At 59.6% G+C, this 15,241-nt stretch overlaps 1 protein-coding gene across 1 annotated transcript in view; it reads left to right on the top strand.

Moving 5' to 3' along the window:
* Window positions 1-1,738: 1,738 nt before the first annotated feature.
* The window catches only part of LOC134156930 (alpha-actinin-4-like), a gene marked incomplete at its 3' end in the record, with an annotated part of 19,267 nt that continues 5,764 nt past the window's right edge, over window positions 1,739-15,241 (top strand). Inside the window, exons 1-11 of the mRNA XM_062605357.1 lie at window positions 1,739-1,814; window positions 2,585-2,666; window positions 4,916-5,001; window positions 6,214-6,306; window positions 8,199-8,429; window positions 9,554-9,701; window positions 11,241-11,391; window positions 13,099-13,207; window positions 13,295-13,435; window positions 13,516-13,698; window positions 15,178-15,241. The exon at window positions 15,178-15,241 is cut by the window's right edge and continues 71 nt beyond it. Of these exons, the coding sequence (XP_062461341.1) occupies window positions 2,651-2,666; window positions 4,916-5,001; window positions 6,214-6,306; window positions 8,199-8,429; window positions 9,554-9,701; window positions 11,241-11,391; window positions 13,099-13,207; window positions 13,295-13,435; window positions 13,516-13,698; window positions 15,178-15,241 (1,222 nt within the window). The remainder of the gene's footprint in view (window positions 1,815-2,584; window positions 2,667-4,915; window positions 5,002-6,213; window positions 6,307-8,198; window positions 8,430-9,553; window positions 9,702-11,240; window positions 11,392-13,098; window positions 13,208-13,294; window positions 13,436-13,515; window positions 13,699-15,177) is intronic.

The raw sequence follows: 15,241 nt of genomic DNA, 5'->3' as shown, positions 1-15,241 counted from the left end.
GGGGGGAGCTCCTGGGGTAACTGGGAACGGGGGTGGAGTCCCTGGGTAACTGGGAACAGGGGGTGCTGGGATAACTGGGAATGGGGGGGGAAGGGATAACTGGGAATGGGGGGGGAGCTCCTGGGGTAACTGGGAATGGGGGGGGAGCTCCTGGGGTAACTGGGACCGGGGGGTGCTGGGATAACTGGGAATGGGGGGGGAGCTCCTGGGGTAACTGGGAATGGGGGGGAGGAGCTCCTGGGATAACTGGGAATGGGGGGGAAGGGAGCTGGGATCCATGGAAGGGGATGGGTCCATGGAAGGGGATGGATGGGAACCATGGAAGGGGGTGGGTGGGATCCATGGGGATGGGTGGGATCCATGGAAGGGGATGGGTGGGATCCATGGAAGGGGGTGGGTGGGATCCATGGAAGGGGATGGATGGGATCCATGGAAGGGGATGGGTGGGATCCATGGAAGGGGATGGGTGGGATCCATGGAAGGGGATGGGTGGGATCCATGGGATCCATGGAAGGGGGTGGATGGGGTCCATGGAAGGGGGTGGGTGGGATCCATGGGGATGGGTGGGATCCATGGGATCCATGGAAGGGGATGGATGGGATCCATGGAATGGGATGGGTGGGATCCATGGGATCCATGGAAGGGGGTGGGTGGGATCCATGGGATCCATGGAAGGGGATGGGTGGGATCCATGGAAGGAAGGGGATGGATGGGATCCATGGGATCCATGGAAGGGGATGGGTGGGATCCATGGAAGGGGATGGGTGGGATCCATGGAAGGGGGTGGGTGGGATCCATGGGATCCATGGAAGGGGGTGGATGGGATCCATGGAAGGGGATGGGTGGGATCCATGGGGATGGGTGGGATCCATGGAAGGGGATGGATGGGATCCATGGGATCCATGGAAGGGGATGGGTGGGATCCATGGAAGGGGATGGATGGGATCCATGGGGATGGGTGGGATCCATGGAAGGGGGTGGATGGGATCCATGGGGATGGGTGGGATCCATGGAAGGGGGTGGATGGGATCCATGGGGTCCATGGAAGGGGGTGAATGGGATCCATGGAAGGGGATGGGTGGGATCCATGGAAGGGGGTGGGTGGGATCCATGGGATCCATGGAAGGGGGTGGATGGGATCCATGGACGTGGATGGGTGGGATCCATGGGGATGGGTGGGATACATGGAAGTGGATGGATGGGATCCATGGGATCCATGGAAGGGGATGGGTGGGATCCATGGAAGGGGATGGATGGGATCCATGGGGATGGGTGGGATCCATGGAAGGGGGTGGATGGGATCCATGGGGATGGGTGGGATCCATGGAAGGGGGTGGATGGGATCCATGGGGTCCATGGAAGGGGGTGAATGGGATCCATGGAAGGGGATGGGTGGGATCCATGGAAGGGGGTGGGTGGGATCCATGGGATCCATGGAAGGGGGTGGGTGGGATCCATGGGATCCATGGAAGGGGATGGATGGGATCCATGGGGATGGGTGGGATCCATGGAAGGGGATGGATGGGATCCATGGGATCCATGGAAGGGGATGGGTGGGATCCATGGAAGGGGATGGGTGGGATCCATGGGGTCCATGGAAGGGGGTGGGTGGGATCCATGGAAGGGGATGGGTGGGATCCATGGGGTCCATGGAAGGGGGTGGCCGGGCAGGGTCCCCCCCCAGGCCCCGTTGCCCCCAACCTGCCCCATTGCCCCCGGTGCCGTGGGGCCGCAGCTGGAAGGACGGGCTGGCCTTCAACGCGCTCATCCACCGCCACCGCCCGGAGCTCATCGAGTACGACAAGCTCCGCAAGGTGGGAATGCCGCATCCCCCCCATTGGGAATGCCACCCCCCCACATTGGGAATGCCGCATCCCCCCCCCCATTGGGAATGCCGCATCCCCCCCCCACATTGGGAATGTCGCATCCCCCCCCCACATTGGGAATGTCACCCCCCCCCCATTGGGAATGCCGCATCCCCCCCCCCCCCCATTGGGAATGTCACCCCCCCCCATTGGGAATGTCACATCCCCCCCCCCCCATTGGGAATGTCACCCCCCCCAACCATTGGGAATGCCGATATCCACCCCCCCCATTGGGAATGTCACCCCCCCCCCATTGGGAATGTCACATCCCCCCCCCCCATTGGGAATGTCACATCCCCCCCCCCCAACCATTGGGAATGCCGATATCCACCCCCCCCATTGGGAATGTCACCCCCAGCCATTGGGAATGCCAACAACCCCCCCCCCATTGGGAATGTCACCCCCCCCCATTGGGAATGCCACACCCCAACCAATGGGAATGTCAACATCCCCCCCCCCCATTGGGAATGCCAACGTCCCACCCCCCATTGGGAATGCCAACACCCCTCCCATTGGGAATGCCAACATCCACCCCCATTGGGAATGTCACCCCCACCCCCATTGGGAATGCCGACAGCCCCGCCCCCCGGGAATGCCAACAACCCCCCCCCATTGGGAATGCCAACACCCCCCAACCCCATTGGGAATGCCGACACCTCCCCCATTGGGAATGTCGACACCCCCCCCATTGGGATGCCCAACGGCCCTGCCCTCCCCAGGACGACCCCGTCACCAACCTCAACAACGCCTTCGAGGTGGCCGAGAAGTACCTGGACATCCCCAAGATGCTCGACGCCGAGGGTGAGGGGCCGGCGCTTGCCATGGGGAGGAGCCCAACCAAGGAGCTCCAATCATTGACGTGGCCCCATTGGCCACCATGGAAGGGCCACTGTGGTGGCCAACTCTTGGCCATGGGGGGCTTCGGGAGGACCCCAACCAAGGAGGTCCAACCATAGACGTGGGGTCATGGAGGTGGTCCCATTGGCCACCATGGAAGGGCCGCCGCGGTGGCCAAGTCTTGGCCATGGGGGGCTTCAAGAGGACCTCAACCCAAGGAGGTCCAACCATGGAGGTGGTCCCATTGGCCACCATGGAAGGGCCGCCGCGGTGGCCAAGTCTTGGCCATGGGGGGCTTCAAGAGGACCTCAACCAAGGAGGTCCAACCATGGACGTGGCCCCATTGGCCACCATGGAAGGGCTGCCGCGATGGCCAAGTCTTGGCCATGGGGGGCTTCAAGAAGACCTCAACCAAGGAGGTCCAACCATTGACGTGGGGTCATGGAGGTGGCCCCATTGGCCACCATGGAAGAGCCACTGTGGTGGCCAACTCTTGCCCGTAGAGGTCTTAAGGACTCCAAGCTTGGAGGTGACCCCATTGGCCACCATGGAAGGGCCGCCGCAGTGGCCACCTCTTGGCCATTGAGGTGTTTGGGAGAACTTCAACCAAGGAGGTCCAACCATAGAGGTGGAGCAATGGAAGAGCCACCATGGTGGCCACCTCTTGGCCATTGAGGTCTTTTGGCGGACCTCTACCAAGGAGGTCCAACCATAGAGGTGGAGCAATGGAAGAGCCACCTTGGTGGCCAACTCTTGGCCATAGAGGTCTTCAAGAAGACCTCAACCAAGGAGGTCCAACCATGGAGGTGGAGCAATGGAAGAGCCACCGTGGTGGCCAGCTCTTGGCCATAGAGGTCTTCAAGAAGACCTCAACCCAAGGAGGTCCAACCATGGAGGTGGCCCCATTGGCCACCATGGAAGAGCTGCAGTCCCTGTGGGGCTCAGCCCCGTTGCTGTGGGTCGCTGTGGGGCTCAGCCCCGTTGCTGTGGGTCGCTGTGGGGCTCAGCCCCGTCGCTGTGGGTCGCTGTGGGGCTCAGCCCCGTCGCTGTGGGGCTCAGCCCCGTTGCTGTGGGTCGCTGTGGGGCTCAGCCCCGTTGCTGTGGGTCGCTGTGGGGCTCAGCCCCGTTGCTGTGGGGCTCAGCCCCGTTGCTGTGGGTCGCTGTGGGGCTCAGCCCCGTCGCTGTGGGTCCCTGTGGGGCTCAGCCCCGTTGCTGTGGGGCTCAGCCCCGTTGCTGTGGGTCACTGTGGGGCTCAGCCCCGTTGCTGTGGGTCGCTGTGGGGCTCAGCCCCGTTGCTGTGGGGCTCAGCCCCGTTGCTGTGGGTCGCTGTGGGGCTCAGCCCCGTCGCTGTGGGTCGCTGTGGGGCTCAGCCCCGTTGCTGTGGGGCTCAGCCCCGTTGCTGTGGGTCGCTGTGGGGCTCAGCCCCGTTGCTGTGGGTCGCTGTGGGGCTCAGCCCCGTTGCTGTGGGGCTCAGCCCCGTCGCTGTGGGGCTCAGCCCCATCGCTGTGGGTCGCTGTGGGGCTCAGCCCCGTTGCTGTGGGGCTCAGCCCCGTCGCTGTGGGTCGCTGTGGGGCTCAGCCCCGTTGCTGTGGGTCGCTGTGGGGCTCAGCCCCATCGCTGTGGGTCGCTGTGGGGCTCAGCCCCGTTGCTGTGGGGCTCAGCCCCGTCGCTGTGGGTCGCTGTGGGGCTCAGCCCCGTTGCTGTGGGTCGCTGTGGGGCTCAGCCCCGTTGCTGTGGGTCGCTGTGGGGCTCAGCCCCATCGCTGTGGGTCGCTGTGGGGCTCAGCCCCGTTGCTGTGGGGCTCAGCCCCGTCGCTGTGGGTCGCTGTGGGGCTCAGCCCCGTTGCTGTGGGTCGCTGTGGGGCTCAGCCCCGTTGCTGTGGGTCGCTGTGGGGCTCAGCCCCGTTGCTGTGGGGCTCAGCCCCGTTGCTGTGGGTCGCTGTGGGGCTCAGCCCCGTTGCTGTGGGGCTCAGCCCCGTTGCTGTGGGGCTCAGCCCCGTTGCTGTGGGTCGCTGTGGGGCTCAGCCCCGTTGCTGTGGGTCGCTGTGGGGCTCAGCCCCGTTGCTGTGGGGCTCAGCCCCGTTGCTGTGGGGCTCAGCCCCGTTGCTGTGGGTCGCTGTGGGGCTCAGCCCCGTTGCTGTGGGTCGCTGTGGGGCTCAGCCCCGTCGCTGTGGGTCGCTGTGGGGCTCACCCCACTGCTCCCTCTCCCCACAGACATCGTGGGCACGCTGCGGCCGGACGAGAAGGCCATCATGACCTACGTGTCCTGCTTCTACCACGCCTTCTCGGGGGCACAGAAGGTGAGCGGGGATGAACTGGGTTTGACTGGGATTGAACTGGTTTGAACTGGTTTGAACTGGGTTTAACTGGGATTGACTGGGATTGAACTGGTTTGAACTGGTTTGAACTGGGTTTAACTGGGATTGACTGGGATTGAACTGGTTTGAACTGGTTTGAACTGGGTTTAACTGGGATTGAACTGGTTTGAACTGGGTTTAACTGGGTTTGAACTGGGTTTAACTGGGTTTAACTGGGATTGAACTGGGTTTGAACTGGGTTTGAACTGGGTTTGAGCTGGGTTTGAGCTGGGTTTGAACTGGGTTTGAATTGGTTTGAACTGGGTTTGAACTGGGTTTAACTGGGTTTGAACTGGTTTGAACTGGGTTTAACTGGGTTTAACTGGGTTTGAACTGGGTTTAACTGGGTTTAACTGGGTTTAACTGGGTTTGAACTGGGTTTAACTGGGTTTAACTGGGTTTGAACTGGTTTGAACTTGGTTTAACTGGGTTTGAACTGGGTTTAACTGGGTTTAACTGGGTTTGAACTGGTTTGAACTGGGTTTAACTGGGTTTGAACTGGTTTGAACTGGGTTTGAGCTGGGTTTAACTGGGTTTGAACTGGTTTGAACTGGTTTGAACTGGTTTGAACTGGTTTGAACTGGGTTTAACTGGGTTTGAACTGGGTTTGACTGGGTTTAACTGGGTTTAACTGGGTTTGAACTGGGTTTAACTGGGTTTGAACTGGGTTTAACTGGGTTTAACTGGGTTTGAACTGGTTTGAACTTGGTTTAACTGGGTTTGAACTGGGTTTAACTGGGTTTAACTGGGATTGAACTGGTTTGAACTGGGTTTAACTGGGTTTGAACTGGTTTGAACTGGGTTTGAACTGGTTTGAACTGGTTTGAACTGGGTTTGAACTGGTTTGAACTGGTTTGAACTGGGTTTAACTGGGTTTGAACTGGGTTTGACTGGGTTTAACTGGGTTTAACTGGGTTTGAACTGGGTTTGAACTGGGTTTGAACTGGTTTGAACTGGTTTGAACTGGGTTTGAACTGGGTTTGAACTGGGTTTGAACTGGGTTTGAACTGGGTTTGAACTGGGTTTAACTGGGTTTAACTGGGTTTGAACTGGGTTTGAACTGGTTTGAACTGGGTTTGAACTGGGTTTAACTGGGTTTGACTGGGATGGGGATGGGATGGAGCCTTCATCCCCATCTCCTCCTGCTCCTGTCAGGCCGAGACGGCCGCCAACCGGATCTGCAAGGTCCTGGCCGTGAACCAGGAGAACGAGCTCCTCATGGAGGACTACGAGAAACTGGCGTCGGATGTGAGGCACCGGCACCCGTCCCCCCACATCCCCATCCCCATCCCCATCCCATCATCCTCATCCTCATCCCAACCCCATCCCATTCCCATCCCATCATCATCATCATCCCATCCCCATCCCATCATCATCATCCTCATCCCATCCCCATCCCATCCCCATCCCATCATCATCATCATCCCATCCCCCCCACCCCATCCACACCCAAACCCCATCCCCCCCATCCCATCCTCACCCCATCATCATCCTCACCCCAACCCCACCCCATCCCATCCCGTATCCCATCCCCATCCCCATCCTCATCCCATCCCTATCCCCATCCCATCCCCATCCCATCCCCACCCCATCCCCATCCCACCTCATCATCATCCTCACCTCATCATCATCCTCACCCCATCCCCTTCCCTTTCCCACCCGGTGCCGTTGCAGCTGCTGCAGTGGATCCAGTGCACCTCTCCCCCCCCATCCCCATTGCTATCCCATCCCCATCCCCCCCATCCCCACCCATCCCACTCCATCCCCACCCCATGATCCCACTCCATCCCCATTGATCCCCATTGATCCCCCTCCATCCCCATTGATCCCCATTGATCCCCCATTGATCCCCATTGATCCCCGTTGATCCCCCTCCATCCCCATTGATCCCCACTGATCCCCACTGATCCCCATTGATCCCCCTCCATCCCCACTGATCCCCATTGATCCCCACTGATCCCCATTGATCCCCCACTGATCGCCGCCGCCGTGTCGGTGCCGTTGCAGCTGCTGCAGTGGATCCAGCGCACCTCTCCCCCTCCATCCCCATTGATCCCCATTGATCCCCATTGATCCCCATTGATCCCCATTGATCCCCACTGATCCCCATTGCCGTGGCGGTGCCATTGCAGCTGCTGCAGTGGATCCAGCGCACCTCTCCCCCTCCATCCCCATTGATCCCCCTCCATCCCCATTGATCCCCCTCCATCCCCATTGATCCCCCTCCATCCCCATTGATCCCCATTGATCCCCCTCCATCCCCATTGATCCCCATTGATCCCCCTCCATCCCCATTGATCCCCCTCCATCCCCCTTGATCCCCACTGATCCCCGTGGATCCCCGTTGATCCCCCTTGATCCCCACTGATCCCCCTCCATCCCCATTGATCCCCCTCCATCCCCACTGATCCCCGTGGATCCCCGTTGATCGCCGCCGCCGTGTCGGTGCCGTTGCAGCTGCTGCAGTGGATCCAGCGCACCTCTCCCCCTCCATCCCCATTGATCCCCCTCCATCCCCATTGATCCCCACTGATCCCCACTGATCCCCATTGATCCCCACTGATCCCCATTGATCCCCCATTGATCCCCACTGACCCCCGTTGATCGCCGCCGCCGTGTCGGTGCCGTTGCAGCTGCTGCAGTGGATCCAGCGCACCTCTCCCCCTCCATCCCCACTGATCCCCATTGATCCCCCATTGATCCCCACTGATCCCCATTGATCCCCCTCCATCCCCGTGGATCCCCGTTGATCCCCGCTGCCGTGGCGGTGCCGTTGCAGCTGCTGCAGTGGATCCAGCGCACCTCTCCCCCTCCATCCCCCTTGATCCCCATTGATCCCCACTGATCCCCATTGATCCCCCATTGATCCCCATTGATCCCCACTGATCCCCCTCCATCCCCACTGATCCCCACTGATCCCCACTGACCCCCGTTGATCGCCGCTGCCGTGTCGGTGCCGTTGCAGCTGCTGCAGTGGATCCAGCACACCTCTCCCCCTCCATCCCCATTGATCCCCCTCCATCCCCATTGATCCCCATTGATCCCCATTGATCCCCCTCCATCCCCATTGATCCCCACTGATCCCCCTCCATCCCCACTGACCCCCGTTGATCGCCATTGCCGTGTCGGTGCCGTTGCAGCTGCTGCAGTGGATCCAGCGCACGCTGCCGTGGCTGGAGGCGCGCAGCCCGCAGCGCACGCTGCAGGAGATGCAGCAGAAGCTGGAGGAGTTCCGGCACTACCGCCGCGTGCACAAGCCCCCCAAGGTGCACGAGAAGGTGCAGCTCGAGATCAACTTCAACACCCTGCAGACCAAGCTGCGCCTCAGCAACCGCCCCGCGTTCATGCCCTCCGAGGGACGCATGGTGGCGGTGAGCCGGGGCGGAGGATGGAGGAGGAGGAGGGATGGTGAGGCCGGCGTTGGGGGGTGAAGGGGGTGGTGGGGAGAAGGAGGAGCAATGGGTGAGGAGGATGATGGTGGGGATGGGGAGAAGGAGGAGCATCGATGGGTGAGGAGGAGGAGGAGGAGGATGGTGGGGATGGGGAGAAGAAGGAGCATCGATGGGTGATGGGGATGGGGAGAAGGAGGAGCATCAATGGGTGAGGAGGATGATGATGATGATGATGGTGACAAGAAGGCGCATCAATGGGTGAGGAGGACAATGGTGGGGATGGGGAGAAGGAGGAGCATCAATGGGTGATGGGGATGGGGAGAAAGAGGAGCATCAATGGGTGAGGAGGATGATGGTGGGAATGGGGAGAAGGAGCATCAATGGGTGAGGATGATGATGATGGTGACAAAAGGAGCATCGATGGGTGAGGAGGACGATGGTGGGGATGGGGAGAAGAAGGAGCATCAATGGGTGATAGGGGGGAGAAGAAGGAGCATCAATGGGTGAGGAGGATGATGATGGTGGGGAGAAGAAGAAGCATCAATGGGTGATGGGGATGATGATGGTGGTGGGAAGGAGGGGACACCACAGCAGTGATGCCATTGCCACCATTGATTGATGATGATGGTGATGGTGACGATGATTGATGATGATTGATGATGCTGATGATTGATGATGATGATGATGGTGATGAGGATTGATGATGATGATGATGATGATGATTGATGATGATGGTGACCATGATTGATGATGATGATGATGATTGATCATGATGGTGATGACCATCATGATGGTGATGACGATGATTGATGATGATGGTGACAGTGATTGATGGTGATGATTGATGATGATGATGGTGATGCTGCTGCTGCTGCTGAAGATGATGATGCTGCTGCTGATGATTGATGATGATTGATGATGATGATGATGAAGATGATGGTGATGATGATGATGATGATGATGATGACGATTGATGATGATGATGATGATGATGATGATGATGATGGTGACGATGATTGATGATGACGATTGATGATGATGACGATGATGATGATGATGATGGTGATGACGCTGGGCGCGTGCCCACCCGTTGCGTGCCGCAGGACATCAACACGGGCTGGCAGCGCCTGGAGCAGGCGGAGAAGGGCTACGAGGAATGGCTCCTGAACGAGATCCGGCGCCTCGAGCGCCTCGACCACCTGGCCGAGAAGTTCCGGCAGAAGGCGTCCATCCACGAGGCCTGGACCGAAGGTACCGGCGCCGGGGGGGTCCCGGGGGATGCCTTGGAAGGGCCCTCGAAGCCCAGTGAGTTCCGCCTCAAGTGGTTCCTCCATTGCCTCTCCACGGAGCCCAACCCAACCCAATGGGTTCTCCGTGGAGCCCAACGCAATGGGTTCTCCACTGAACCCAACCCAAAGGGTTCTCCATTGAACACAACCCAATGGGTTCTCCACTGAACCCAACCCAATGGGTTCTCCATTGAACACAACACAATGGGTTCTCCATTGAACCCAACCCAATGGGTTCTCCATTGAACCCAACCCAATGGGTTCTCCATTGAACACAACCCAATGGGTTCTCCACTGAACCCAACCCAATGGGTTCTCCATTGAACACAACACAATGGGTTCTCCATTGAACCCAACCCAATGGGTTCTCCACTGAACCCAACCCAAAGGGTTCTCCATTGAACACAACCCAATGGGTTCTCCACTGAACCCAACCCAACCCAATGGGTTCTCCATTGAACCCAACCCAACCAATGGGTTCTCCATTGAACTCAACCCACCCCAATGGGTTCTCCATTGATCCCAACCCAATGGGTTCTCCATTGAACCAACCCAATGGGTTCTCCATTGAACCCAACCCAACCAATGGGTTCTCCATTGATCCCAACCCAACCAATGAGTTCTCCATTGATCCAAACCCATTGGGTTCTCCACTGAACACAACCCAACCAAGGAGTTCTCCATTGATCCCAACCCAATGGGTTCTCCATGGATCCCAACCAAGGAGTTCTCCATTGATCCCAACCCAATGGGTTCTCCACTGAACACAACCCAACCAGTGAGTTCTCCATTGATCCCAACCCAACGGGTTCTCCATTGATCCCAACCCAACCAATGAGTTCTCAATTGATCCCAACCAATGGGTTCTTCAAGGATCCCAACCCAGTGGGTTCTCCGTTGATCCCAACCCAACCAATGAGTTCTCCGTTGATCCCAACCCAACCAATGGCTTCTCCATTGATCCCAACCCATTGGGTTCTCCACTGAACCCAACCCAACCAAGGGGTTCTCCATTGATCCCAACCCAACCCAATGGCTTCTCCATTGAACCCAACCCATTGGGTTCTCCACTGAACCCAACCCAACCAATGGGTTCTCCATTGATCCCAACCCAACCCAATGGGTTCTCCATTGAACCCAACCCAACCAATGGGTTCTCCATTGATCCCAACCCAACCCAATGGGTTCTCCATTGAACCCAACCCAACCAATGGGTTCTCCATTGATCCCAACCCAACCCAATGGCTTCTCCATTGATCCCAACCCAACCCAATGGCTTCTCCATTGATCCCAACCCATTGGGTTCTCCATTGATCCCAACCCAACCAATGAGTTCTTCATTGCACCCAACCCAATGGGTTCTCCATTGAACCCAACCCATTGGGTTCTCCGCTGAACCCAACCCAACCCATTGGGTTCTCCACTGAACCCAACCCAGCCAAGGGGTTCTCCATGGAGGGGAAGGGCTCTGGGCTCCGTGCTGACGGCCCCGTGTCCGCAGGGAAGGAGGCCCTGCTGCAGCAGAAGGACTTCGAGGCGGCCTCGCTCTCCGACATCAAGGCCCTGCTCCGGAAGCACGAGGCCTTCGAGAGCGACCTGGCCGCGCACCAGGACCGCGTGGAGCAGATCGCGGCCATCGCCCAGGAGCTCAAGTACGGCCCCATGGAGCCCTGGGAATGGGGTTGGGATGCAAGGGACGGGGATGCCCATGGGGTTCTGACCCATAGGGACACCTTCCATAGGGGGCATTGCTCCAACCTGGCCTTAGGTGCTCCCAAGGAAGGTTCCTCCAAGCCTTCTCCATCAACCCCGTGTCCCATCCGAGTCTTCCATTGGGAGCCAACCTTCCCATGGTGGAAGGCTTCATCTGCCCCATGGAACCATGGGAATGGGGTTGGGATGCAAGGGACGGGGATGCCCATGGGGTTCTGACCCATAGGGACACCTTCCATAGGGGGCATTGCTCCAACCTGGCCTTAGGTGCTCCAAAGGAAGGTTCCTCCTCCCATCCAAGTCTTCCACTGGAGGCTTCCCCCCATGCCATGGTCGAGGGCTCCATCTGCCCCATGGAACCCTGGGGATGGGGTTGGGATGGAAGGGCCCTGGGTGCCCATGGGGTTCTGACCCATAGGGACACCTTCCATAGGGGGCATTGCTCCAACCTGGCCTCAGGTGCTCCCAAGGAAGGTTCCTCCAAGCCTTCTCCATCAACCCCGTGTCCCATCCGAGTCTTCCATTGGGAGCCAACCTTCCCATGGTGGAAGGCTTTATCTGCCCCATGGAACCATGGGAATGGGGTTGGGATGGAAGGGCCCTGGGTGCCCATGGGGTTCTGACCCATAGGGCCACCTTCCATAGGGGGCATTGCTCCAACCTGGCCTCAGGTGCTCCCAAGGAAGGTTCCTCCTCCCATCCAAGTCTTCCATTGGAGGTTTCCCCCCATGCCATGGTCGACGGCTCCATCTGCCCCATGGAACCCTGGGAATGGGGTTGGGATGGAAGGGACGGGGATGCCCATGGGGTTCTGACCCATAGGGACACCTTCCATAGGGGGCATTGCTCCAATCTGGCCTTAGGTGCTCCAAAGGAAGGTTCCTCAACCCTGTGTCCCATCCAAGTCTTCCATTGGGAGTTTCCCCCATGCCATGGTCGAGGGCTCCATCTGCCCCATGGAACCCTGGGGATGGGGTTGGGATGGAAGGGACGGGGATGCCCATGGGGTTCTGACCCATAGGGACACCTTCCATAGGGGGCATTGCTCCAACCTGGCCTCAGGTGCTCCCAAGGAAGGTTCCTCCAAGCCTTCGCCATCAACCCCGTGTCCCATCCGAGTCTTCCATTGGGAGCCAACCTTCCCATGGTGGAAGGCTTCATCTGCCCCATGGAACCATGGGAATGGGGTTGGGATGGAAGGGCCCTGGGTGCCCATGGGGTTCTGACCCATAGGGACACCTTCCCTAGGGGGCATTGCTCCAACCTGGCCTTAGGTGCTCCGAAGGAAGGTTCCTCCTCCCATCCAAATCTTCCATTGGAGGCTTCCCCCCATGCCATGGTCGAGGGCTCCATCTGCCCCATGGAACCCTGGGGATGGGGTTGGAATGGAAGGGCCCTGGGTGCCCATGGGGTTCTGACCCATAGGGAACCTTCCCTAGGGGGCCTTGCTCCAGTCCCGCCGCTCCCGTTGTCCTTCCCCATGGCGTAACGCGGCTCCATCCATCCCTAAAGGGGGCCAGCGCGAGCCAAGGCCGTGACCGGAGCCCCTGTTGCTCCCGGGGTACCCCGGCAATGGGCTTCTCCCCATTGCATAGGGCACCCCCCTCCCTCCCCACACCTTATTCCTGCCCCCCGCCCCACCGCAGCGAGCTGGATTACCACGACTCGCCCAGCGTCAACGCGCGGTGCCAGAAGATCTGCGACCAATGGGACGTGCTGGGCTCCTTGACCCACAGCCGGAGGGAAGCCCTGGAGGTGAGCGGGATGCGTGCCGGTGGGTCCCACCCCACGTTCCCAATGGGGTCTGGAGCTCTTAACCCCCCCCCATTGGCTCCCTGGCAGCAAACGGAGAAGCACTTGGAGAGCATCGACGAGCTCCACTTGGAGTACGCCAAGCGAGCAGCGCCCTTCAACAACTGGATGGAGAGCGCCATGGAGGACCTGCAGGACATGTTCATCGTGCACACCATCGAGGAGATCCAGGTGGGAAGGGCTCGGCGGCGGGGTCGGGCTCAGCCCCACGGGTGAGCCCGTGCCCATGGAAGTGGGGGTGTCCTCGGCAGGGCCTCATCGCCGCGCACGACCAGTTCAAGGCCACGCTGCCGGAGGCGGACAAGGAGCGCGAGGCCATCCTGGGCATCCAACGGGAAGCGCAGCGCATCGGGGAGCTCCATGGGATCAAGGGGGCCGGGAGCAACCCCTACACCTCGGTCACCCCACACATCATCAACTCCAAGTGGGAGCGGGTGAGGGGGGCAGAGCCAGCCCCTTCCGTAGGGCAGCTTCATCCAGGCCTTCCCCATCGGGCCCCTTGCTTCCCGGGATCCCCACTCTTCCATGGGAAGCTTCCACCCGTCCCGTGGTGGGAAGCTCCATGGTTGAGTCCTGACCCATAGAGACCCTTCCATAAGGCAGCTTCATCCAGGTCTTCCCCATCGGGCCCCTTGCTTCCCGGGATCCCCACTCTTCCATTGGAAGCTTCCACCCGTCCCGTGGTGGGAAGCTCCATGGTTGAGTCCTGACCCATAGAGACCCTTCCGTAGGGCAGCTTCATCCAGGCCTTCCCCATCGGGCCCCTTGCTTCCCGGGATCTCCACTCTTCCATGGGAAGATTCCACCCGTCCCGTGGTGGGAAGCTCCATGGTTGAGTCCTGACCCATAGAGACCCATCCGTAGGGCAGCTTCATCCAGGCATTCCCCATTGGGCCCGTTGCTTCCCGGGATCCCCACTCTTCCATGGGAAGCTTCCACCCGTCCCGTGGTGGGAGGCCCCATGGAACCATGGGGTTGGGATGGAAAGGACCTCGATGGCCATGGAGTCCTGACCCATAGAGACCCATCCGTAGGGAAATGCTCATCCAGGCCTTCTCCATCGAGCCCATTGCTTCCCAAGATCCCAGCTCTTCCATTGGAGGCTTCCATCCAGCCCAAAGCCCTTCCTCTCCGGGGGGGCTCCATGGAGAACCCCTTGGTTGGGTTGTGTTCAATGGAGAACTCGTTGGTTGGGCTCAACGGAGAAGCCATTGGGTTGGGCTCAACGGAGAAGCCATTGGGTTGGGCTCAACGGAGAAGCCATTGGGTTGGGCTCAACGGAGAAGCCATTGGGTTGGGATCCATGGAGAAGCCATTGGGTTGGGATCCATGGAGAACCCATTGGGTTGGGATCCATGGAGAACCCCTTGGGTTGGGCTCAACGGAGAAGCCATTGGGTTGGGATCCATGGAGAACCCCTTGGGTTGGGATCAATGGAGAACCCCTTGGGTTGGGCTCAATGGAGAACCCCTTGGGTTGGGATCCATGGAGAAGCCATTGGGTTGGGCTCAATGGAGAACCCCTTGGGTTGGGCTCAATGGAGAACCCATTGGGTTGGGATCCATGGAGAACCCCTTGGGTTGGGCTCAATGGAGAACCCCTTGGGTTGGGATCCATGGAGAACCCATAGAGACCCCTTCCATGGGGTAAAGCTCATCGAGGCCTTCTCCATTGGGCCCATTGCTTCCCAAGATCCCAACTCTTCCATGGGAACCTTCCACCCGTCCCATGCTGATGCCTTCCACGGCCCCACCGCCCCCATCCCTTCCCCATTGCCCCCCTCCCTGCCCCATTGCCCCCATCCCTTCCCCATTGCCCCCCTCCCTGCCCCACCGCCCCCATCCCTTCCCCATTGCCCCCATCCCTGCCCCACCGGCCCCATGCCCACGGCATCCCCGTATCCGGGTGCTCAGGTGCAGGCGCTGGTGCCCCGGCGGGACCAGGCTCTGCAGGAGGAGCAGAGCAAGCAGGAGTCCA

This window comes from Pezoporus occidentalis, unplaced genomic scaffold (genome assembly GCF_034315485.1).
Source record: "Pezoporus occidentalis ecotype Australia unplaced genomic scaffold, CSIRO_AGI_Poc_V1 ctg910, whole genome shotgun sequence".
In the NCBI taxonomy this organism is placed as follows: domain Eukaryota; kingdom Metazoa; phylum Chordata; class Aves; order Psittaciformes; family Psittacidae; genus Pezoporus; species Pezoporus occidentalis.
This window is presented reverse-complemented; position numbering and strand designations above follow the sequence as displayed.